Source organism: Sus scrofa, chromosome 18 (genome assembly GCF_054392235.1).
Source record: "Sus scrofa isolate SSC_HxYL_T2T_F1_AM1 chromosome 18, Sscrofa_HxYL_maternal_Yorkshire_Landrace_v2.0, whole genome shotgun sequence".
Taxonomy (NCBI): Eukaryota; Metazoa; Chordata; class Mammalia; order Artiodactyla; family Suidae; genus Sus; species Sus scrofa.
The window spans coordinates 51,041,433-51,065,149 of NC_139400.1; the positions used below are offsets into that span (position 1 = coordinate 51,041,433).

At 55.1% G+C, this 23,717-nt stretch overlaps 1 protein-coding gene and 1 pseudogene across 11 annotated transcripts in view; both read right to left on the reverse strand.

Moving 5' to 3' along the window:
* Positions 1 to 235: 235 nt before the first annotated feature.
* Positions 236 to 23,717, reverse strand: part of MINDY4 (MINDY lysine 48 deubiquitinase 4) — a 115,144-nt gene continuing 91,662 nt past the window's right edge. For 2 of the 11 annotated variants that reach the window (XM_085005904.1, XM_021079233.2), the window contains 3 exons: positions 21,617 to 21,797; positions 21,001 to 21,073; positions 11,096 to 11,534 (listed from right to left, as the gene is read on the reverse strand). In XM_085005904.1, the coding sequence (XP_084862030.1) occupies positions 11,486 to 11,534; positions 21,001 to 21,073; positions 21,617 to 21,797 (303 nt within the window). In that variant the 3' untranslated portion in view covers positions 11,096 to 11,485. Of the gene's footprint in view, positions 922 to 4,579; positions 6,575 to 8,075; positions 9,008 to 11,095; positions 11,535 to 12,528; positions 15,098 to 15,302; positions 15,429 to 16,830; positions 18,214 to 20,643; positions 20,797 to 21,000; positions 21,074 to 21,616; positions 21,798 to 23,717 lie in introns of those variants that run through there. The other 9 variants (XR_014834325.1, XR_014834322.1, XR_014834320.1 and 6 more) reach the window with 9 other exon arrangements.
* Positions 12,932 to 14,705, reverse strand: LOC146395036 (oxysterol-binding protein-related protein 9 pseudogene; annotated as a pseudogene).

Here is a 23,717-nt window from a genome sequence, read left to right on the forward strand (position 1 = left end):
GATCCAGGAAGGGATCCTTAATACCATCCCTGCCAGGGGACCATGCTCTTCTCTGTGGGTGCTTTGCCCCCTGGGAACCTGTCACCTGTTCACTGTGGGCCAGCTCCTATGGTTAGCGAGTCGCTCTTTATATGTCATTTCCCAGCAGTGCTGCCCCCTTTCCTTCCACAGGCCTTCCGAGCCACAGGCCAAGAGTACGCTCCCCACCCCCTGACCACTGACAGCTCTTTAGATCAGAAGAGGGGGCATAAAGACAATTTTCCAAGGGCTGCCATTTCTCAGAGGGCCATTCCCACGTTTCACATGCCCTCTGTGCTTCTGCTTCATCCTGGTGGCAGTGGGGGGCCCAAGCCCAGCAAAGTTACACCAGGACAATTCCATTATCCTGGGAGTGGCCAGGAGCAGCTGCTGATGAGAGTCCACTTTGTACGAAGGCAACCTTAGTCCAGAAGGGAGCAGACAGTTGGTCCCTGGAGGGCCCGTCTCCTGGGCACATACCTACCACCTGCCTCATCCTACAGAGGATTGTCCAACAGGGCTCCCGTCTCTGACCCTGCCAGAAAGCAGAACTAAGAACCAAAATCCAGAGCCAGGGCTGGTCTGAATGGGTGGGGTCAGGCTTGGGCAGGGCTGCAGCGGAGATAAATTTCTTTGGTAGAGAAATCAGGGTGGGAAAGGGGAGATTCAATACTAGTCTTACTGCATATACATTTTAAATCCGTTCCTGGCATTTGAGGATTCCACCAGTCCTTCTCAGACTTTAATGTGAACGAGAGTGCCCTAGGCGCCTTATTCAAATGCAGATTCTGATTCAGTAGGTCCGGGTGGGGCCCAAGATTCTGCATTTCCAGCAGGTTTCCAGGTGATGCCAATGCTGCGGGTCTCACGACCGATGGTCTCTGGACTTTGAGCAGCAAGGGGCTGAATTACCAAAACAAACAAACAAAAAAACTCCTGATCACAATCTAGTTAAAAAACAAACAAACACACACAGAAAGGAAGGTAGCTTCTCATGATGTGGGAGAGAAGAGACTGCAATTGAGTATCACATTCCATCTGAGCTTCCTGGAAGCCATAGCAAAAAGGAAAGAAATGTTTACCAACTCTGACTCTGTAATAACAGAGACAGCTGTCTGTAATCAGGAAAAAGTCCTTCCCCTGATTCTGGCTGCCCAGGGAATGGATGAAGTAGATCTTACCACCAGGATATTTGAGAAACAGGCCATGTTTTAGGGGCACTGTGGGCCTTTCCATGAGAAGGACTGAGCCTAGGCACCTCCGTGGGGTGCATCCCTGACAGACTCACAGTGTAGATAACACAGTGCCCCTTGTGCCCAGCCTGGGTCAGCACCACGGTCAACGCCCATAGGAGAGGCCATCCTTCCTCTGCCTACCAGCTCAGACACTAGTTGGCTCCAGGGCCCCTGAAAAAGAGGGAATCCTAAAGCTCTGATGCTTCACCGCGCAGTCCTGAGAGCTCAGGAGAGGGCAGCTAAGGCCCGGGCCTGAGCCTCAGGAAGGGCTGAGATGGATCTGTGGGCAGTGTGAGAGCCTCACCTCTTCCCAATAATCAGGAAAGGCTTCCTGGAGGGGACAGGGCAGACAAACGTGTTTATGTGAAGGAAGGGAGGTGGTGGTGGAGGGGGAAGTCTGAGCAGAAGGAGGGATGGGATGGGGGCTTCCAGCCCCGGCAGAGGTGGGGAGGTTCCCCACTGCTGGCTGAGAGCCTCGGAGGGGCACTGGCAGAGGTGGGGTGGCGCAGTGCCCCGCCCCACCCCGCCCAGGACAAACTGCGTGAGTCTACCTTCTCTTCACAGCCTGGATCTCTGTTTCCCATCCTGGCTGGTGCAGAGGCAGAGGCCTGGGCCCTGCCTGCTCATGGAGCGCCAGTGTGGGCGGGAGCTGAGGATGAGTGAGGAGCTCGGACAGTTAGGCCTCTGAATGTGACGATGGACACGACCCCAGCAGGACAGGGGAGAGAGACTTGGTCAGCCTTCCGCCTAAAGCCTTAGGAAGTCCCGGCCCCAGGCCAAGGTCCTTCGCTCATAAACAGGTGTGTTCCTGTGAAAGGCCAGCCCGAGAGGTCACCTTGGCCTAAAGGGAGGTCGGGGAGAGCACAGTGGGGTCACCTGGGGTCTGGGCTCCCAGCCTGCCTTACTCACGCCTTCCCAGGGTGAGCCGGGATACACCCTCTCTTCCCAGCCTCCATTGTGATGGTGCAGGACCCTGACGACTTCCCAGAAAAGGAAATGGAAAATCTGTAGATAAATAAAGCCAAGGTGTGTCTGCGTTGGCAGGGAAGAAAGAAAAAAGCGCTTGGCATTTTCTGTGGTTGCCAAAGCTGTCAGGGCTGGGGGGGGCAATAGGAAGTGGGGTTCGCAGGGGATGGTGGGGCTGGACGGCTGCTCCCACTGGGACTAGCCAGGGTCAAACGGGGGCTCTGACCCATCCTTCTCTCCATGTTGCTCGAGGGGAGAAGTCTGAAGCATGAGTGGAAGGAAAGGCTGGGCTCCCACACAATCGCTTATGGGTATAGAACGCAGGACACCTGCAGATGTTTCTAGAGCCCCTAAAGTCTCAGGCCTGGGCTGGTGACTGGGGAGGAAGCGAGGGAAGATAGAAGGGGTTTCAGGGAGCCTCACCATCTGCTCTGCTTGATCTTCCAGGAGGCAGGAGAGAGCAAAGAGAAAGGCTTGGCACCTGCCATCTGTCAGCCTAGGGCCTGGCGATGCCTTGATGTTCTGAGACTCCCATTTCCTTATGTGGACGTGGGAGGTTTGAGGAGACACCCACCAGATGCCGCCCACGGTGGCTGCTGCTGGAGCCCTCGGGGCTCTGGAGTGGTCACTGTGGGGTATGTGGGCCCCACTTCCAGGGGCCCCTTCATCCCATAGCCTCATTTCACAGATGGGGGACCAAAGCCCAGAGCAGGGAGAGAGGGCCTTAAGGGTACAACCAGAGAAGAAGACGTTTCTCTATCTAACGCTGGAGCAGCTGCGCAGCCGGTAAGAGCTGGGCAAAGGAGAGGACGCTCTGCCCTCTGGAGGTGGGCTGCGAAAGGGCGGGGGCGGGGGCGGGGTCAATGCATAGACTGAGGGCCATTGGCCTTGCTGTCTCAGCTTCCACGTGGTCACTCTTCTCCACTCTCAGTGAGTCAGACCCGCCTCAACTCCTGTGCCCTCCCATCCAGCTCCCAGTAAAGAGCCGGCATCTTCTGGGCCTAAATTGGGTGCTAGGCTCTGTTCCAGGCACTGCCCACTAACTCCTCACACCAACCTTCAGAGGCATGGGGTGTGAGTATTCCCATTTTATAGGCAGGGGAACTGAGGCTCAGAGAAGTTTTTATCTCGATTGCTTGTTTTAGTAACTTAGGTGACACAACAGAGACAGTGGAGGTAAGATCCAAACCCAGGCAAGTCAGGCTGCCCAGGTCCCTTTCTCACAGCACACACCCCACGGTGTTGCAGCACAGATCCCCCAAACCTGGAGAGAGAAGAGCGGACAGATGGACTTGGGCCTTCTGACCTGCAGGTCCAGGAGAGCCAGGGCCCCACTCGGCAGACAGGGAGGAAGTGTGCACCTCGGACCAGAGGCTGGGAGCTCTCTGCCTTCCTGTCTGAGCAATTCCTGGTCCTCAGGAGATGAAGTTTCCAGAATGCCCACTGACACCCCAAGTGGCCAGAGCTAGGGGTTTCAAACTCTGCAAACACAGATGGGGTGATGCCAAGGTCCTTCCCATGGGCAGAGGCCCTCCCCAAGGCCAAGGGGCTGAGAACCATCCTGCCAGACTGGCTGTCTTCCATGTGCACTTGGAGGTGGCCAGGCCCAAGGGAGCCGGCCAGTCCCGTCCAGCTGGCCCAAGGTCACCAACAGCTTTAAAAACAATGGGCAGTGGGTCCAGCCGTGGCTGGGGCCAGAACAAAAGCCTGGGCACTTCCTCTCATTGAGGCCCCCTCCTTCATGGTTTGCCAAGGCAGGAGACGGAGGAAGCCTTCATTAGGAGGTAGGGATGTTTTGCAAAGACTGTTCCCGGGAGAGCTGCAGCGCCAATGCCGACTGGGGAGCAGACGGAGGGAACAGCTACTCAAGGCCAAGATCTGGCTGCCAGGAAGCAAGAGGGAGAGAGCCCTTGACTCCAGGCCCATGGGGTCCCACCTGGCTGGCAGGCTGCGTCACTGAAACACAGGCCATCAACCACCTGCTCCTCCTCTCCATGGCCCTAGCTCAGAAGGCGGCATCTGTTCTCTGAGCCCCCCACACTGTTGTCCTGTCAGTTTTCCAAAGGAGCTTGGATCCACTACTGCCCTGGTCTGAAACCCTACATGGCTCCCCCGTGCTCACAGAGGCAGCTCAAGCTCTACCTGCCAGCCACCCAGGGCTCCCCAGGCGCCTAGCTCCCGGCAGCTCCGCCCGCCTCGAGTGCCTCTGCACCTCCTGCTCCCTCCTCTCTCCTCCCCTCCTTCAGGGTCAGGCTTCAATCCTCCCTCTCCAAGAGGCCTCCTTGGCTATTCCCATGCATACGAGTCCCCTCCTTTGAGCCCTACGCCCCCAATAAAATCCAAGAATCTGAGCCCAAGAGTTTGGAAAACAGGGTGTTAGATGGATCGATAATGGAACAATCTTTCCTTAGATTAAGGTTCCCACACACAAGTTGTCTGTTGACACAACTGTCCTGATGTAATTATTAATAGCACCCCCCCCCCAGGTTCTGCCCCTGAGCTGGGGTGGGGGAGGGGTGAGGCAGAGGCAGAAGAGGTCAGTGTCCCAAGTGCTCCTAGAGCTGACTCTGGGTGCCCCAGCAGGGCACGGGGAGAGGGAGCTGGGTGTGTATCCCCCAGGGTTCCACTCTGCGGGGAGGCAGGACTTGGCTGAGCCTCACAGATGGCTGTGGGCCTTAAAACACAACTTGCCTGATAAACACCCAGGATTGCTCTTATCAGAGGCCACAGGAAAGGCGCCAAGTTTAATCTCAAAACCACACCCAACTCAACGGTTTGGAGAACTCAGGAGAGCGCCTTTCCACCAGACACCCAGTGACTGGGGCTTTATGCCTGGAGGAGGGGCAGGGGTGAAGGAGGGAGCAAGTGTGGGCTGCAGAGGGGCCTCTTCCAAGAGGGGATTGTGTCCTGGGCTTCATTTCCTAGGATGGCACTGGTACGGGTCGGTGGGCTGGGGGCAGACAGGGACGTAGGAGCCCCGGGCCAAGGATAAGGAAACACAGCACGTGGCAGAGGGGTGTGTGCGTGTGCATGTGCGTGTGCATGTGTGTGTGTGTGTACATGGTAACAGGGGAAACCTGTAGTGACCCACACCTACCCCCTAGGTTCTGGGCTTGTGGGAGGGCAACTGATCAGTGCGCTCAGAGGGTGGGGCTGGTGTTTTCAGCTGAGTAATCCAGGAGGGCTTCCTAAAGGAGGAAGTTTAGAGACAGGCCTTGAGGGATGGGCAGAATTTGTTGCACAGACATGGAGGGGGCCAGAGGGCAGGGACCCAGGTGCAGCAGAGATCCCTGGTGAAAACCTCGGGCAGCGAGGGGCTCACCGGAAGGCCGCTGCTCTGGTCTGGGGTGGGGAGTGCAGGGAGCTTGAGAAGGGAGCAGGGCAGACAGAATCAGAGGCAGATTGGAATCACCGCCTGCCACGGCCTCCGCATCAGATGTAGTCCCTTCTCGGTGGTCTGGTCTCTAAGAGACCCTGTGAAGGAGCATCCCAGGAGGGCGCTAAGCAAGGATCACTCTGGTCGCTTTCGCCATGTGTAAGGAGCAGCCCTTCAGTGACCTCCTGAGGAGCAGGATGGGTGTGGACACAGCAATGGAGCATCACAAAAGGGAGGTGGTCCGGGAGGAGAGGTGGGAAGGCCGAGCGGGATGGCTGAGCGCCTGGCCAGCGGGCTTGGGCTCCCTTCTCGTGTGCTGCTGGTCGGCTGGAGCAGCGTCCCCAGTGCCCCCCAGGCAGCCTGCCTGCCCACTCGCCCGCCCACTGCCAGCCCACCCCTCGACCTGCATTAAGCAATCTCCATTACCGCAGATGCCTGGCATTTTTGCCTGGTAATTACAGCTCCCGCAGCCCCGGGAGGATTAGGGCATGATTAAGGAGTAGGGAGGAGACAAGTACCTGCAAAGAGACCTAGAGCCTCCCTGCCTCCTGTAAGTTCCGGGATCCCAGAAGGGCTGGATGGCCAGTGAGGATTGTCCACGGGGCCTCGGGTAGCAAAGGCCATCAGCGCTGTCACCTCCATTCCTTCCTCACCTCTCTGAAGGTACCGCCCTCCTTGGGAGCGCACTGTAGCCCCTCAGTGTGGCCCCCCGCCTCCGCCCCCACACACTGTCCTGCCAAGAAGAAAACACGGAGCAATCCTGTCCTCCCGAGGCCCGTCTGAGGTCTTCACCTACTTGGCCTCTGCCCCTAACCCTCAGGGCCTCCCACTCTCAGCTCACCCCCCAAAGACGTCAGAGACTTTGATGGTCTCTTGGTTCTCACAGTTCCTTTCACTGGGAGTGATCTTCCATCTTATTCTCCACTTGTCCAAACCCTGCTGGTCCTTCAAGCTCCAGGAGCCTCTTCGAGATCCCACGCTGGAAATATTAAGAACAGACACCAAATCCTTGTGACCTGCAGGCCCCAGTCCATGTGCTCACCGTGTAGTAACTTGTCTCATCTTCATTACAACCTTAGGAGGGGCTCATTTTACCGAGGCGGAAACTGAGGTCCAGAGAGCTTAGGTCAAGTGGTCACAACCACACAGGCAGGGAGCAGTGAGTCGGGACTAAACTCAGGCCCTCTGGTCACCGGGCAGTTGTTTCCTGGTATGTCTATGTGGCACCGCTCTTGCTCGTCCCTTCAGTACTTCTTCATTCTGAGGACACTTCTGAGTTTCCACACTATCACCCCACAAATCGCAAGCTCTAGGGCAGAACTTCTAAGACGTGTCCCTCACCACTCCCAGGCCTCCCAGAAGCCTGGGCCCCCCTGCTGCCCCCTCCTCTGCCACTGATACCTCCAATGGACAAGGCCCCAGCCTCCGCCTCTGAGTTCCCTTCCGGCTCAGACATGGAGAACCCGGGGAGCAGTTAGGTGGGATCTGGACACAACCTGGCCTCCGGATATTCCATAAGGTCCCTCTGAGCCCTGACCCAGCCCTGACCTCCAGGGGACCTGTGCAGTTCTTCTGGAAACTGCTCTTCTTTCCTGTGCCACCACCATGTAGAACTTACAGAGAGAGGGGCTCAAATGGTTCTGCCAAAGTTGGCCCATCACACCCTCCATCCATGGGAGAAGATGAGGAAAGCACTGGGCTGGCAGCAGAAGAGGCCGGCAGCCAGCAAGGCCTTCCTTGGAGAGAGGCATCAATCACTGCTAGGATCCCCTTGCCCACTTTCTCCTCACGGGGCATCTCTCCGTAAGCCAAGTGAGGGAGGCTTCAAGAAAACCCCTTGAGGAATGCTGTTGGTGGGAATGTAAATTGGTGCAGCCACCATGAAGAACAGTATGGAGGTTCCTCAAAAAACTAAAAATAGAGTTGCCATATGATCCGGCAATCCCACCCCTGGACATATATCTGGACAAAACTACAAAACTATAATTCAGAAAGATACATTCACCCCTATGTTCACAGCAGCATTACTTGGAAGCCAAGACATGGAAGCAACCTAAATGTCCACTGACAGATAAATGGGTAAAGAAGATGTGGTACATATATACAATGGAATATTACTCAGCCATAAAAAGAATGAAATAATGCCACATCAGCAACATGGATAGACCTAGAGATGATCATATCAACAAGTAAATCAGAGAAAGACAAACACTGTATGATATCACTCATATGTGGAATCTAAAATATCTCAAATGAACTTATTTACAAAACGGAAATAGACTCAAAGACACAGGGAACAGACTTGTGGTTGCCAAGGGGGAGAAGGTGTGAGAGGGATGGACTGGGAGTGTGGGGTTAGCAGATGAAGGCTATTACTTATGGAAGGGATACACAACGAGGTCCTACTGTACGGCACCGGGAAGTACATTCGATATCCTGAGATAAATCAACGGAAAAGAATATAAAAAAGAACTCGTGTGTGTGTGTATGTATAACTGAATCACTTTGTTACATAGCAGAAATTAACACAACAAACAAATTTATGGTTAGAGATAAACTAGGAGTTTGGGGTTAACATATACACAGTACTATATATAAAGTAGATAATCAACAAGGACCTACTGAATAGCACAGGGAACTATATTCAATATCCTGGAATAATCCATAAAAATAAATGAATATGAAAAAGAATACACACGCATATATGAGTATAACTAAATCACTGCTGTACACCGGAAACTAACACTACATTGTAAATCAACTACACTTCAATATTTAAAAACACTTTTTTAAAAAGAAAGCTTCCTGAAAGCCTGTCACACGTGGCCCGCCATGTGGGACAGCCTCTGACTCCCACCTGGGGATGGTGAGATGGTACGGTTCCCGAGGCGTGGACGAGCAGGCAGGAGGCTGAGGTGGCAAAGGTCTTTCAGAATTGGGGAGGCAAAGACGTCTGGTGCCGTGCTTGGTTCACGTGCGGATCCTGCAGAGAGAAGACTGTGGTCTTAAGAGGGGAAGGAGGGAGGTTGACCAGCAGAAGCTGGTGGGGTAGGTGCTGGGAACCTCCAAAAGCAGCAGCCAGAGGATGAATCACCTGACTCAGGGGAAGTCCCCCCATAAAAGCAGAGGCAGGGCAACTTTCCAGGGACGAGAGCACGAAGTTAGGTGTTGCCATCAGAACGGTCTTCATGTGCACACTGCGGGAAGAACAGGGGAACTGGCCTGCTCTTTTCTCCAGAGACCAAGATATAGTCGAGAGAAAGAGAATCCAATGAGACATACAGTTGTCCCTTGGTCTCCAAGGGGGCTGGTTCCTGGATACACTGAGGATACCAAATCCCGACGATGCTCAAATCCCATAGTTGGCCCTCAGTATCCGCCGTTGTAAAACCCATGGATTACAGGAAGCCAACTGTAATAAGAAAGAATAAAGCTGTTTTCTGCTCACACCCCACCGAGGTCTGCTTGTTCAATAAGCCACCACCCGTGCACGCGGAGGCCAGAGAGGGAGCAGCCAAGGCCAGGTTCAGCCCTTGAGAGGCCACTCAACCCTAAGATATGGTGCTTAACATTTTGGAGAGGAAAAAAGGGGGGCACTGTTCTAAGATCAAGGCCATGAGGTAGGCTATAGACTCTCTCCCCAGAAATTTACATAAACATACATGTACACAAAGATTTTAATATAATTTGGGGGGTCTTTGAAGCCTACCCACAGTCCCCAGACGGATAACACTGTGGGCAAGGAGGCAGGGCTTCTAGTTCCTTCTTGCAGGTTTGGCAGCAATACTGTGGGTACATTCTGACTTGTAGACTTGGCAGAGGGTGGTGCTGGGTTTTGCTCATCTTCCTTTGCAGACAATTCCAGGCAAGGGGTGTCATACGGCATGTGTACCTGTGTCTTGGCTTCTAGAAAAGTGCTTTTGTAATTTGTTGGAAGTGGTTTTCTCAAGCAACGCTGGGAATATTTTGATTTCTCCAACTCCGCCAATGGGACCCTGGTCAGGAGGTTAAGTGTTTTATTGAAAAGACACACTTTTCCTTCCCAGGCTGATAAACAAGCTCACTGCAGGGAACTGACTTCCTCTACCCGGTCGCTCAGCTGGAGCGGCCTGGCCGTGGCCAAGGAAAACAAGAGCATAAACATCTCAGGGACATATAGGAAGTTTTTCTGCTGGACGCCTGCTGTGAATGGCCACTGGAGTTTACACAGCAAACCCCGAGGGGCCTCGGCATGGCAGGGACAAAGCACTCCCTGCCTACTCACTTCCCTCCCAGCTCCCCGCTGCTCCGCCAAAGATCCAGTCGGCCCCTGCGTGCCCAGACCGTGAGAGCACAAAACAGGTTCTTTAGTGGTCACCACCGAACGCCAGTTTTGCCCCCCGCGTGTCTGGCACTTAAAGAGAAGGGGGTCTCCTTTCAGTCAGCACAGTGGAGGGAGTATGGCCCCCCGAACTTGCATCCTGAGCCCGAGGGGGGCGATGCAGAGGCTGGGGACTGGCTGCCATCCAGTGTTTCTAACTCTCTGAGGCCTCGCCCAGGGCCGGACAGACCCAGGAGGAGGGCCCTGGTCCCTGCGTGTAAACACTCACCCCGCAGGCCCCACCCAGAGTCCCAGGACAAGCACTGGGGGTCAGGGCACACAGCAGAGGGGGCACTGGACATAGCCCCTGCCTCCCACATGAGCAACCATGAGACAGAGGCTCCCAGAGGCCGGGCTCTGCCTCCAGGCGCCCTGGCTCAGTCAGCTGGGAGCCACTGCAGAGGGGTCCTCAGCTTCCGTTTTTGACACAACCCTCTCTCTGCCTCCTCCTTCACCGGGCTCCCACGGCCTTTCTGACTTGCTCACGATCTTTTCTGGAATCTGTAGGCTATTAGTTATTGACATGAGGAGGCTCCAAGTGTACCATTTCCTCTTCGCAGGTGATTACGGAGTTTTCCCCAGTCCCACCTATCCCACACTTGCTCTGGAGTTCCAGGGCCTCCAGAGGCTCTGCCCGCCCTCATTTCCAGCCAGTTCTCTCCACACACGCCCCACTGCAGCCACCACACGGGGGACCACCCCCAGTTCCTCTCCTCATTCTTATCTTATTGTCCCCTGTGGCCAAGAGGTCCCTCCCCAGAAGGTTCCTTTCCCCGTATCTGCTTGGCCAGGTCTGGCAGGTCTAGCCTACCCTCCTGGTCCACACGACCATCCTCCTGGGGCCTCACAGGGCTCCGGGTTGGCCCTGAGATGGGCTCCCAGGGGGCCTGAGTTGCTCCTGGTTGGCACAGCTCATGGAACCGGCTGCCTTAGACCTAGGGCGGATCCACAGAAGAGAGGCCAGACGAGAAGCCCAGCCAGGGTCACCACTGAGCCAGAGGATGTTGCTTGCCTGCTAAGACCCTTGTTAGATGACCACTTGGCCCACAGTGTCCAGGGCTCTGGGACCCCTCCACCCACCACCCACCCCAGCCAGGCTTCCTTTGTGACAACAGAACAAATGAGCCTGAACCCTCAGCATGGGTTTGACTCCTGCTTTATAGAGCCAACTACCAGAAATAAGGAGTGCCCAGGGTCCCCGGGGCCGACCGTATCAGAGGCCTGGCGAGGGGATGGCTTGGCAGGGAGTGAGGCAGGGATGCAGGTGGGAGGCAGCAGAGGCCCCGCCTGGCCTCATTCCATCCTTGGCAGCCACAGCTCAGCCCAGAGGGTGCTGCAAAGCAGTACTCTGGGCCCACGGTCCTGGACAGGCCCTTCATGGCAGGGGTAGGGAGGTTCTGGATGCTTCTGTAGCAGTGCTGGTCCATGTGCAGGTGACACTCTTCTGAGAGACTTGTCCTTCAGGCCTGGGATTCAGCCATCACCCCCAGTGATGAGCACTGGAGCTGTGGGGCTTACCCACGTGGAGAGTCACAGGATGGGGTCTGAGCCATTCCAGTTCACCGACGCCCCCTTCCATCTAAGAGCAGAGGAACAGAGAAAGAGGGTTAGAGCCTCAGAGGCCCACATAGGAGCTGAATTCCTGTTGCTGGGGCTTTAAGAATTTCAGATTCCAACACGCCCACCTCACCCCTCCAGACTCACAAACCTACATACCAGGCCCCTGCAAAACAAAGGCACCCAAAACCTCTCGACTGAGGTGAGTGATCTACACATCTCTGAATGCAGCCGTTTTCCAGATGTGCCTGATGGTGACACTTTAAAGGCACATGGGAAGACCTAGATATGTAAAAGTGCTGGAGGGCTCAAGGCACAGGAGGGGGGACACAGAGAGCCAGCAGGGGTGGCACCGCACAGGGGCTGGAAGGCCCTTGCAAGGATTCTGAGCTCGGCTCTAAGAACCATGAGAAGCTAGTGAAGGGTTATGAGCAGTTCAGTAAGACACAGACATGCATTATTTTTTTCCCTGGCTTTTTAGGACTGCACCCAAGGCATATGGAGGTTCCCAGGCTAGGGGTTGAAGAGGAACTACAGCTGCTGGCATACACCACAGACACGGCAATGCAGGATCCTAGCTGTATCTGCAACCTATACCACAACTCACAGCAATACTGGATCCTGACCTACTGATCAAGGCCAGGGATTGAATCTGCATCCTCATGGATACTAGTCGGATTTGTTTTTGCTTTGCCACAACGGGAACCCCCAGATACGCATTTTTTAGAAAAAATTACTTTAAGAAGCACAGAGTATAATTAAGCAGTGGTCCAGGGTAAGACACAATTTAATAATAGTTCAATTCCAAAATTAAAGTTATTGGAGGTGGGACCGTGACGTTTCCCAGCACTCAATTTTAACACATGGAGCTGGTTTTTAAAAAATGCTTCCCAGGGAGTCCCCACTGTGATGCAGTGATTAAGGATCTGGCGTTGCTGTTTCTGTGGTGTAGGCTGAAGCTTCATCTTGGATTTGATCCCTGGCCCAGGGCATGGGGTTTAGGGAGGAAGCAGACATTTTCAAAACCTAAACTTTTTATTCAGGACTGAAGTCAAAATTATAACTGCGGCAGAGGAGAGACAGAGGGATGCTTACTTTGCTCGTACATCCCCACTGGAGAGTCCAGCGCCGGCAGACTTCTAGCCACAGTCTAGACCCCAGCCTTTGCTTTACTGCACTTCGCAGGTACTGTGTTCTTCACAAATTAAAGGTTTGTGGCAACCTTGTGTCAAGCAAGTCTATTGGTACAATTTTCCCAAGAGCATTTGCTTACCCCATGTCTCTGTGCCACATTTTGGTAATTCTCACAATACGGCAAATGTCTTGACGGTGACCACGTTGTTAACAGTGATCGCTGATGAGTGATCGCTGATGTCACTCCTGCAAAGATCTGCGACTCTTTGAAGGCTCAGATAATGGCTACCAGTTTTTAGCAATAAAGTGTTTTCTAATTAGCATATGGACATTGGTTTTTGGACATGATGCTACTGCATACTTGATACACACAGGATGGTGTAAACATGAGCGGTGTATGCACTGGGAAATCCAGACACTTACTGCGCTGGTCTGGAACAAACCCGCGGTATCTCTGAGGTCTGCCTGGATCCCTGAGGTTGGAACGGCAGCAATGGAGTGAATGAGTTCTCCCAAAATAAGACTGTTGCATTTCCCAGCCAAATGCTTAGAAGCACCATGAGGTTTCAGTAATGGTTCACCATAAACCCAACATTCTCTGTCTTCGCAAATAACCTAGACCCCCTCACTGAATTCCTCTCTCCTTCCTTCCTCAGGCTTCTTTCTGCCCTTTGCCTTTCTTTATGCTTTGCTTCAATGGCCATATCAACGTCACTGATTTTCAGGTTGAGAGGGACAGCCTTGCAGAGGCAGTGAGATTCATAGCCATTCCATTCTCCCAACCTCCTTTCCTCCTGGTCACAGGCATCGTCTTCGTCTCTGTAAAGCCTCTGCGACCCTTTGCTGAATATTTTGCACACTTAACACCACTCCACTCCTCTTCAAGTGAGCAGAAAGATTTCTTGTCATTTGGAGAAAAAGAATGTTAACAGTAATTCTATGCTTCTTGCTCCAGTAAATATCTAGTGTGGGAGATGATATTTGCATATAGCCCATTTAGGAACAGTTGTATTGCATTTTCCTCATAGCTCCACCCAGGGCACAGTGAGGACTGGCTTTCCACAACCACTGGGGAATGTGAGAATCGCCACAGTCTAGACCCCAGACAGCCCTGCCCTATGCTGTGTGTGCCAGTCGATGTCCCAAGAAATCTTTATCTGGTCCATACATCAACACTGAATTGCATCTTCTTAAAACACTCAGCATGAAAAGCTGAGATGGGTGGGTGCCATCACGAGCTGCTCAGCCATGAATGCTACACTGCTTTAAGGAACTGGTCCTTCAAACACTAGTCCTGTGTGCTCTTCAGTGTCACTTAGTAGTGCTCCGTAAGCCTGAGAGATCTCACCCCAAATGGGGTTGTATGGTTTTCGGCCACTGGCCCCTTTCATCATGCATGAAATGCTGAGAGGTACCATTTCACCACTTGAACGATTTGGTCCCTGGGATCCTTCTGGTCACAAATCTCAGAGCCAGGTCTGGATGTGCAAACAGGTTTGCATGCATTTCTACATTGTCTCCTAAGAGTAATTAATTATTGGAAGAACTGCCTTAGTGAGATCTACTCCAAGCCTAACCAGTGATAAGAAATGGATGATAAACTCTGGTGCTTGTCCACGGACCCTGCCTCTGCTTCACTGTCAGTCGTGTCCTGTGAATCGACATGGTCAGCACCCTATTTCATTGGATATGGAAGAGTTAAGTGATTTTTTGGTGCCCGGGTGTGTTAGACTGCTCTCTGAGCTGCTGTGTGTCGGCACTGAGGCAGATCTAGGGGAATCTATCAGACGCTTTAGGGTCGAGCTACTTTGATGGAATCCATCAGCATCTTAACATTTGTCACTGCTTGAAGAAGAGGCGTTGGGATCGTATCTGGAGACAACCTGGCATCGCCAGAAGTCAGGCTGCTCCTGGGAGGTGAGTGCCACTGCCTGCACTTCTGGTGCTGGACCCTGATGATGTCTCAGGGTAGCTAATGTAAGTCCAGCTGGTGGACAAGATGGATGGTCTGACTTGCCCAACGGAGCAATTTCTGGAGGTGAGACTGGTGAGAAGACATTGTACTGATGGCGGCTTCCAAGGCACTGGGTGGACCTGCTACCTCTACGGGGTTAACAGTGCTTTAGCAACGTGCTGCCTGCAACATGGGGCAGGGCCTGATTGATTCCACCAAGAGACTTGAGGTTTTCAATTTTCTTTCTCTGTGCAGTTTTGAAACGTGTCATTGAAAAGCTTTTATAGTTCTGTTAAGATTTATAAGGGAGCATTAGCATCTGTAAATTTCCTATCAGAGTCTTAGATGCTAGGAGAACATCCTGAATCCAGACCCTCAGGGGCTGGCAGAGGCAGGCAGGGAGGAGACTGACATTCTCGCCAGCAGCCTGGCTCCAAACAGACGTCAGGGATCCAGACTTGCCAAAGGGAAACTACTGCCCAGACCATGGTGGATTCCTGCCCCAGTCATGGAGAAAATGAGGGAAAGAGTCAGAAATAGACCAGACTTCCTATATCCCTATAACATCCCCTCTCTGGTCTGCCCAGCTTCACTTTCCCCATACCAACAGGCAGACGGAAGTTCCTCCTCGGAGCTCCCAATCTGCAAACCCCTGAGATCCTGACAAAATGGGTTTGGCTTCGGGGTGGGGGTGAGTCATACCCATCTGCTGCTGGACATCCATGTCACACCGTGTTCTGAGGTCAGGCTGTGGGGTTTATGCTCGCTGTTCCCAGAGGTAACTAACCTACCCCACCCTGGCCAACAGGTGCCAAGACAGGGAGAGTGCTAGAAACACAGAAAGAAGCAGTTCACAATTACAGTAGGAAATCAAAGCAGAGACGTTTTAAAAAAACTGAAAGGGCTGAAAGGCTAGCATGCTGTGCTTATGTGTGGATGAATGGCTCTCCAGTAGGGATAGTTCTAAAAGTTTATAGGTCAATTACAAGCATGAATAAGAGCTCTGTGTATGCAATTAGGGGTTTCCAGAGGAAGGGGAGGGATGAAAAGGACTGGCTTCGAAGTGTGGAGGCAGCGCCCAGGTATACTCAGCTGTGTGATGCAGAAGAAGGCTGAGAGTGAGAGTCTAGAGCAAAATTTCTCAACCAGGGCCCTGCGGACATTTGGGCTGGATAATTCTGTTGCAGGAGCTGTCTGGTGCACTGCAGGACGCTTAGCACTCTCCCCTAACCTATGACAACCAAAAATGTCCCCTGGGGAGAAAAACTGTCCCCGATCGAGGACCACTCCCTTCAGGGTTGAGTTCAGTGACGATACTGTGAAGCCCAGAGCCCAGGTCAGCTCAGCGTCACACACAGGCCCTGCGCATGACTTCGAATGAGGCCCTGTCCTCCCCAGGGGCCATCACCGCAGCAGAGCAGCAGTTACCCGTCTCAACAGATTTTCAACACTGATGAAACTGAGGTATTTCAGGGGAGAAAAAGGTGCCTGACAGAACCTGTTTTGGCAAGAAGAGGGCAGGACTGGCCTTAAAGTCCTCAGAGCTGACCAGCAGAAATACACCCAGAACTCCGCTTACTTCGGATTCCCAGGCAAGAGTCCTGTCCCACGTCTAGCCGCTGGGAGCCAGGGCAGCTCCACAATGAGCCCCAGCCCAGCTGTCTCTCACCTGCAGCTCGGCCCGTGCTGTGCCTCCACCTGGATGGCCAGCTTCCCTCTCCTGCCCTCAATCCTCAGATCCAGGAGCCCTCCTGCCGGATGTGTTCTCTGATCCCGAGGCTGCCCGAGGCTCCTCCCTTGGCACCGCTGACAGGCTCTTCCTGCCCATACTGTCACGGGGTGTCCCTGTGAGCCCCTCAAAGGAAGAGCCGGTCTCCCTCACCTCCATCCCCTCTGGGACCTCTAGCTTGGGGCTGGGCTCCCTGGCACGGCAGCTGCCCTCCTCAAGCCCAGGCACAGCGGGGAAGCTGAAGTCTTCATCACACTTCACTCTTACCCCGCTTTGAACCCTGCAGTCACCAAGCCCTGCCCATGGCCCATCTCCACTCCCCTGTGCCTGCCCTTGTGCCTCCTCCGTTCTTCCTCCTCCCCCGACTCGTGTGTGAGCCCCACAGGTCTCCCGAGGAAAGGGAACGCTTCGACATGTCTTCTCTCCACCTTACAGCAGCTCAGGGAACGGACCGTTGTGCTCAATGGACAGATGGGGAAAGAGGTCCAGACAGAGCCAGACCTGCTGGAGGTCATGCCACGTGGCAGCAGCAGAGTCAGGACTCCTGTTCAGTGATCGTGTTTGCATCATGGCCTTACATGCTGCTTGCACCCAAGCAAGGCAAGGGACCCCACGGGCAGACGTGCTCTGAGTTGCAGGGAGGGAAACCAGAAGAGGGCAGTTGGGCAGCAGGAGCTCCCAGGGAGCCCTTCCTCGGTGGGTGGGAGGCACTGTGAAGAGGGCCCCTGGGCAAGAAGGGTGTGAGCAGAGGCGTGGAGGCTGGAGCAGGCCCCTCAGGCAGGCAGCTGAGGGAGGTGGGTGCTCAGCTCCAGCCCCTCAAAGGCACTGTTCGCAGCTGAAATTCCATTTTCAATTTCTTGTCTGAGCCTCCAAACAGAAACATCTGCAGCCCAGCCCCAGGCCCCGGTTATGAGTTCTTTCCTCTTTTCTCTGGACTGTTGACAATTGTTTCATTTTCTCCCATTCTAGCGAGGCTGGAAGCTTGAGAGAGGTCACCATGTGTGTCTTGTTTGGAAATGACCTTTTTTTTTCTCCTGAGATGGTTAGAAAACAGAGAAGGGAGGGGATGGGGAACAGACCCCACATTCCTGACACAGCAAAGGTAACAGGAGATTCTCTGAGGCCGAGGCGTGCGTCACCCCAGAGAGAGGAGATAGCACTGGACCGGGGATGGTTCAAATTAGGATGCTCTTCTCCACAGGCAAAACTGGCAGTCTGGTCTTACGCAATGTCACCGTGGCAACCAAGCCAGGTGGTGGGAAGTCACACTGCCCGCTCAGTGACCTTCCACTGGGCGGGGACAGCATGGGCCTAAGCTCCAGGACCTGCACTGCTTGTGACTCAAGGTGTGGCCTGGGGCCCTCTGGAGACCCCCGTCTGCAGAAGGAAGGGCCATCTCGGGTGGCATCCAGGAGACCTTCTGTGGATCAAGCAGGTTGCCAGATGGCCAGGCATGTGGTGGGCTCTGTGTGGGTCAGGGTGAGTGTCCGCAACAGAGCTGGGTTTGAGGGCGGGCTGTACATCTCTCCCTGGATTAGCATAGTGTTGATTCTGAACTTGAATTGTGAACTCTGAGCCTAAGAACCAAGTCTCATCCAGCTGTTTCTTCCACGGAGTCCAGCCCAGGGGTTCCACGAGGTTGAAGTGATGGGAGGCAAAGCCCTCCTGGGCCCAGGTTAGTCTGCCCTCCTGTGAGTGCTTGGCTGCCTTTCAGCAGGTGCTTGGACTCTGGCCTTGGAAACGACCTGAGCTCGGCTCATACCGCCTTCCTATCAAGGCAGGGACTTTCAACGGGCAGCAGGACTTCTCCCCCCAACTCTAGCAGGTCCTCACTGACCTTGAAGACCATTTTCCCAAATTTCTCCCTTCGAGCTGTCTGAGAATCTGGGATGAAAACAAAATGCAAAGCCTTTGTAAGCCAACCCCTTGGAGCAGGATTCCAGAGCCTGGGCCTGCTGTTTCCCATTACAGTGGTATGTTATCTGATGGGTACAGAGGGGGAAAGCCAGCGTTCCCACTCTGCACTCGCCCACTCGGCTTTCTGGGAATGAGGCTGGAAAAGTCTCACCGTGTTAACTTCCCAGATGGACCCACCATGGTGGGGCCAGTGATGGGGGAAGCGGAACTGATTTCAGCGAAGCCCTGGCAGTGGCTGCAGCACTCACACCTGGGGGCGGGGAGCAGCCAGAGGAGTCAGGGTGTTACTGTGGGCCCCACGCTGGGGGGTCAGCACCTCACTTGACATCTGACTCTCACAAGGCACCCAGGGAGGGTGAGGAACAGGTAGGCACCGCCCTCACCACCACCAGGACATCAGTTCTCAGACTGCCATCCCAGGACAGCGTACCAGCGGACCTGGGAATGCTGCACTCTTCAGAAATGCGCATTCTCAGGCCCTACCCCAGACCTACTGAACCAGAAGCCCCAGGGCTGGAACCCAGTGATCTGTGTGTTCCCACACTCACCAAGGATGCCTGCTGAGGCCTGCGGACCAAACTCCAGAGGAAATCTTCCCAATGGGTAGCCACAGACATGCTGGGCTATTGATCTCCTCAGTCGTCAGGGAGCTGGGTGGAGTCTGGGCCAACCAGAGTCCCCAGGCCGGTTGTCCCTAACCTGGTGTACTACACAAATAGGATGATTTCTATCTGCGACAAGGACTAGGAAGCATGGCTGGAGGAGAGGCAGGGCTCAGCCTTGCCCAGGCTCCCCCCGAGACAGTGAGCTGTATAAACAAGGCAGGGAGGGACTCGCCTGGACCGTCTGCCCCAGGCCAAGGGCTCACTCCCCGAGGCGTGCAGACTCTCCAGATGGTTCTCATGCCATCACTTCACTGGCTCGCCTCATGGCACATGGCCACGGGGGGAAGGGGGAGGACAGCTGACAGGAACGGAGGTGCTCTGGGCCCAGGTTCACCCTCAGATGCCTCTGGACCAAGCTCCCTAACAGACCAGGGCCCCGAGTCATGCTCCAGCAGTGGGCTTAGGGCTGAGCCCGAGAAGTCTGATCCCTGGGCCCAGGGGCAGAGCCTGGAGGGTGGAGGCCTGCAGCAGAAACACTCCCAGGGAAGGAGTTACCCCAGATGGTGCAGGTGGAGAGGTCGAGGCGGGGGAGGCCCTTGGAGGGATACAGAGACAGATAGAGGCTTTCAGAGAGGGGTCCTGGGGGTTCGGGATGGGCCCAGGGGCGGTCCAGAGCCTGCCAGGCAGGCCCTCCTGCAGGAAGGAAGCCCCATGGCCTCCCATCCTGTCCTACACAAGGTGCCAAGGCTGGTGTCACCTCCTTCCCCGCTGCTGCCCTTCTCTCATCACCCTGAATGAGTGGCCCTTTGTACATGAAAGCAAAGCGACCTGCATGTGCCTTTAATCCTCCTGACGAAAGAAAGGCCGGTGCGTGACCCCACAGGAATGCTCATCCCCGGCCTGGTGGGGGCAGGTGGACGGACGGGCAGACAGACACGAGGGTGGGGCGTAATGAGGAGGTCCCGAGGTCTCCTCCACGTCCCCTCCCCAGGTTTCCACTGAGTGTGTGGAGTCCAGCTTCTCTCTGAGGCTCCATCAAGGGCTCACCTGCCCGTGGGTGGGTGGCGGCCCTAGGCTCCAGGTAAGCCCCCTCGATCTTGGGCAGTCAGAGCACAAAGCCCCAGCCGTGACCCATATCCTCCGCCCCAACCCCCACCACTTCACAAACAGGAAAACAGAGGTTCCGCCCAAGGTCACAGCAAGCCAGGAGAGGATGAGACAAATAACAACGAGAGCTGTTCGCGGTGCTTGGTAGTGTCCTGGGCACTCTTCACAATCACGTGAGCCAGGCGTGGCCATTACCCCCACTTTACAGAAGACAGAGTGAGGCACAGACAGGAGCTGTCCAGTGGCTCACAATCAGAAAGTGGCAAGGCCAGGATTTGAACTCCAGAACCTGAGTTCTTCACGTGTGCAGGTTCTACTGCTTCCTCGCTGGGCCTGCCCCTCCCACTGCACCCCAAGGTCTCCAGTCACCATCCAAAGGCTTTGTGAAGGGCCTGCCTGAGCACCGGCGATGCCCCACAGCTACAGCCCCCAAAGTGCTGCCCCTCCCGGGCCCAGATGGAGAACTCCGCCCCAACCCTGCCCCTCCCCCACCAGAGGAGTCAGTGACCACTCCCCTACCCCCCTGAGGCCGCGGGTACCCCCACCTGGTATTCAGAGAGCCCCACCCGCACCAGCAGAATGAGAGACGCTGCTCCCCCGATGCAGAGGGGCTGCTGCTCTGCTCCAGGAAGCCACCTCCGAGCACCCTCTACCTTCTACCGCCATCAGCACGTGGCAACCTTACCTGTCCTAACCACACTCACGACGACATCCGGCAGCTGCTGCCTTGAACGAGGAGGGTCTTCAAGAGACACCCATTGACTCCTCCGCCCCCACCACGGGGACATCCTAAGAAGCTATCTGAAGACACGTCATCCCACAAATCACACACTTCTCCCTGGACCACAGTGACCACAAAATGCCACATATGAACAAGCCCCCCAGCACTGTCTTTCCAGCCTGTGGGGTCCCACGCCCTCACCACACACCTCTTAGTTGGGACAATCCAGAAACCCGTCCTGTAGGCCACCCCTGACCCCTGCACTCCCCCACCCCCTGCCATTCAGGTGTGCTTCCAAAGCCAGAGACGGGCCTGACTCACTTGGTTCTAATGCAGAGCTCAAGGGGCGGGACGAGGTCGTTGTCTTTGTCCTCAGGGACGGTCTGGGTGGTGTCTGGGGAGGGGAGAGAGGCACACGCTCATCACCCCAAGGTCAGCAGCAACTCTACCCTACTCCCGGGACCCAACTCTTCTGGCACCACCCTCTTCTCCACGGCCCCACCCTCATCCTGCCCTTCGGTTCTGCCCTGGACACCACAGCACCCAACTGGCTGGCCTCTCACCTCCAGTGTCCGCCCCACCCTCCTGCCCTACTTCAGATACTAGAATAATTCTTCTAAAAACATATCTCATCCCATCACTCCTCTGCTCCAAAACCTTCCGTGGTTCCCTACTGCCTGGAGAATAAAGCTCAAATTGTTGGCATGATAGTCCTGACTCTCTACTACCTAGTCCCAACCTCATCGTACCCCTAGCGCCACCAGCTTCTCAAGGCCCAGCTCCGGCCCCCTGCAGGAGGACCGTCTCGCACTCGCTCTCTGATTCCCAGTCCTGACAGCCAAGGCTGCATTGTTCTCTGACTGTCCTGACTGGGCATGCTAGGGATGGGGCCCTGGGCCGGTCTGGATGCAGAGGGACGGGGCAGGGAGGTGCGCACCAATGGTCAGCCGGATCTGCTCCTGCTGGTTGGCCAGGCCGTCGTAGTAGTACAGGTCAAAGAGCCTCTCGGTCCTCCAGTCTCGCAGGAGCTCCAGCTGCAGGCTGAAGAGGACGCTGAAGTGGCTCTCACTGCACACCACCCAGATGGGGAACCTCGGGGTCTTCAGGAAGCAGCCGACCTGGACGAGGGAGACAGGGGCAAAGGGAGATCCCTGATGCAACGTGCCATCCCCAGGGCCTAGAGCACCTCTGCTCCAACCGCAGGCCCAGGCTGCCGTCAGCAAGGCCCTGTTGGGGACCCCAGCCTATGTGTGATGCTGGGCCTCATGTGTCACTCATATACACAGAGCTGTCTCTGCCGGCTCAGCCTGCTGCTTACAGGGCCTTGGCCCACAGGCACATGGAGACTCCCGCCTGAAAGCCAGGCATCCCCCTTCATCTCCCACATCTAGCCAGTATGTGGGGCTGCCCACCCGGCCTCCAAAAGCTGCCTCACGCCCAGCTTTCCTCCCAATGACCTCCTAACTGGTTCTTCCCAGACCCGACCCTCCCCAACCACCGCCACAGAGAGCCTCTCAGCAGTCCCAAACTATGCAGATGGCGAGCCTCATGCCTGTGCATTCTCAGCTCATCAGTACGCGGCTCTTCTCCTTGGGTCCTGCCTCAGCCAGTGACCCAGAGAGCATGAACCATGCCCTCCTTCTAGCTCCCAGGGTCGGGGGAGGGGGTACCAGGTAGTGGGGACCTACCCTCCTCTGCTGAAGTACCTCACTCCGCCTCATGATAGCGTGTCTGCCTGCCTCGTGCACTAACTAGACCCTGAGCACTGGGAGCACGGGTCTAAGTCAACAAAAGCAAGCATTTGATGGATGCAGGTCCTCATGAACGAAGAGAAACTTGAGCTAGAACTTTAGCTTGAAGACAAGTGGGGCTTAGAGCCACGGGGAAAAGGAAGGCCCTGGGTGAGCAATCTGTGGGTGACGCCAGGAACACCTGTCCAGAGACATTCAGGGAACAGCGGGGATCAGGAAAGGGAGCAGGGGGAGGGGAGGATAAGGAGCCAGAACTCCCTCTGGGGAGGGAGTCTGGAAAGCTCCCAGCAGAGGACCTGCAAGGCAGAGGGCACTGGGGAAGCAAAGGCACGGGATGGGCAGCGGGACCTTGCTGCTCTGTGCCTGCAGAGGAGAGAGGCGGGCGGGGCCCCTGAGGACCTGATCAGATGCCACCGCCAACCTCGATGCGCTCTCTCCCTGTCACCTGTGACTGCCCACCTCGGGCCCTGGTTTATTCATTTCTGTACGTGCAGTGGGCCAGGCTGATTCAGCCTAATCCCCACCAGCCCCAGGGAGATGTTTGCCTGCCCAGGTATTTACAGCCGCGGCCTGTGGATTAAAGAAAGAATGGGAATTATTTTTCCAGTGGGGAGATGGGCATAGTTTCTCCAGAGCCCAGCACAGAAGAGTGGCCGCCAGTTTTCTTCAGGCCTCCCAGAGCTCACCTGGAGGCAACTCTGGGCTCAGGTGTCTTGGACAGAGGGGCTGTGCTCAGAAGGCCCCAGACTCTCTCTGGGGAAAGGCTTGCCTGTGAATTTTGCTACAGAGGGTAGAGAGTGAACTTTACAAAGTGCTCATTTTCTCATCGTCCAAAGGCCTGGCCTGGCCCCACCTGGCCCACTGGGCCCTCCTGTCAGCATTAAAATATGACTGTGGGACTGGCTCCTCCGTGGGGGGAGGGGAATCAGTTGTCCCAAAGGACAGGGCGTGGCTGGATGTGCCTAAACCCTACTGCACACTTGGCCTCTGTTCCAAGCTAAAAGAGGCTTTCCTGGTGAGGGCATCACCTCGAACAGAGAGCCTGGGACTGGGGACCCAGTGCTCACTCACTGCAGGAAAAAGAACTGTGCGCCCGCCAGGGAACAGGCGTCTGCAGAATCAGCCACCCTGAACTTTCCAGCAGAGGGACAAAAGGGCAGCTTGACATTTATGCAATGGTCAAAAGATTAAGGGCAAAAAAGCTGCTGGGGGGGGGGGTTGTCTATAAATGAATTTTCTCATCAGGAGCCCCTTCAGTGGGTGACATTTTCCAAAGATGAAATTTGC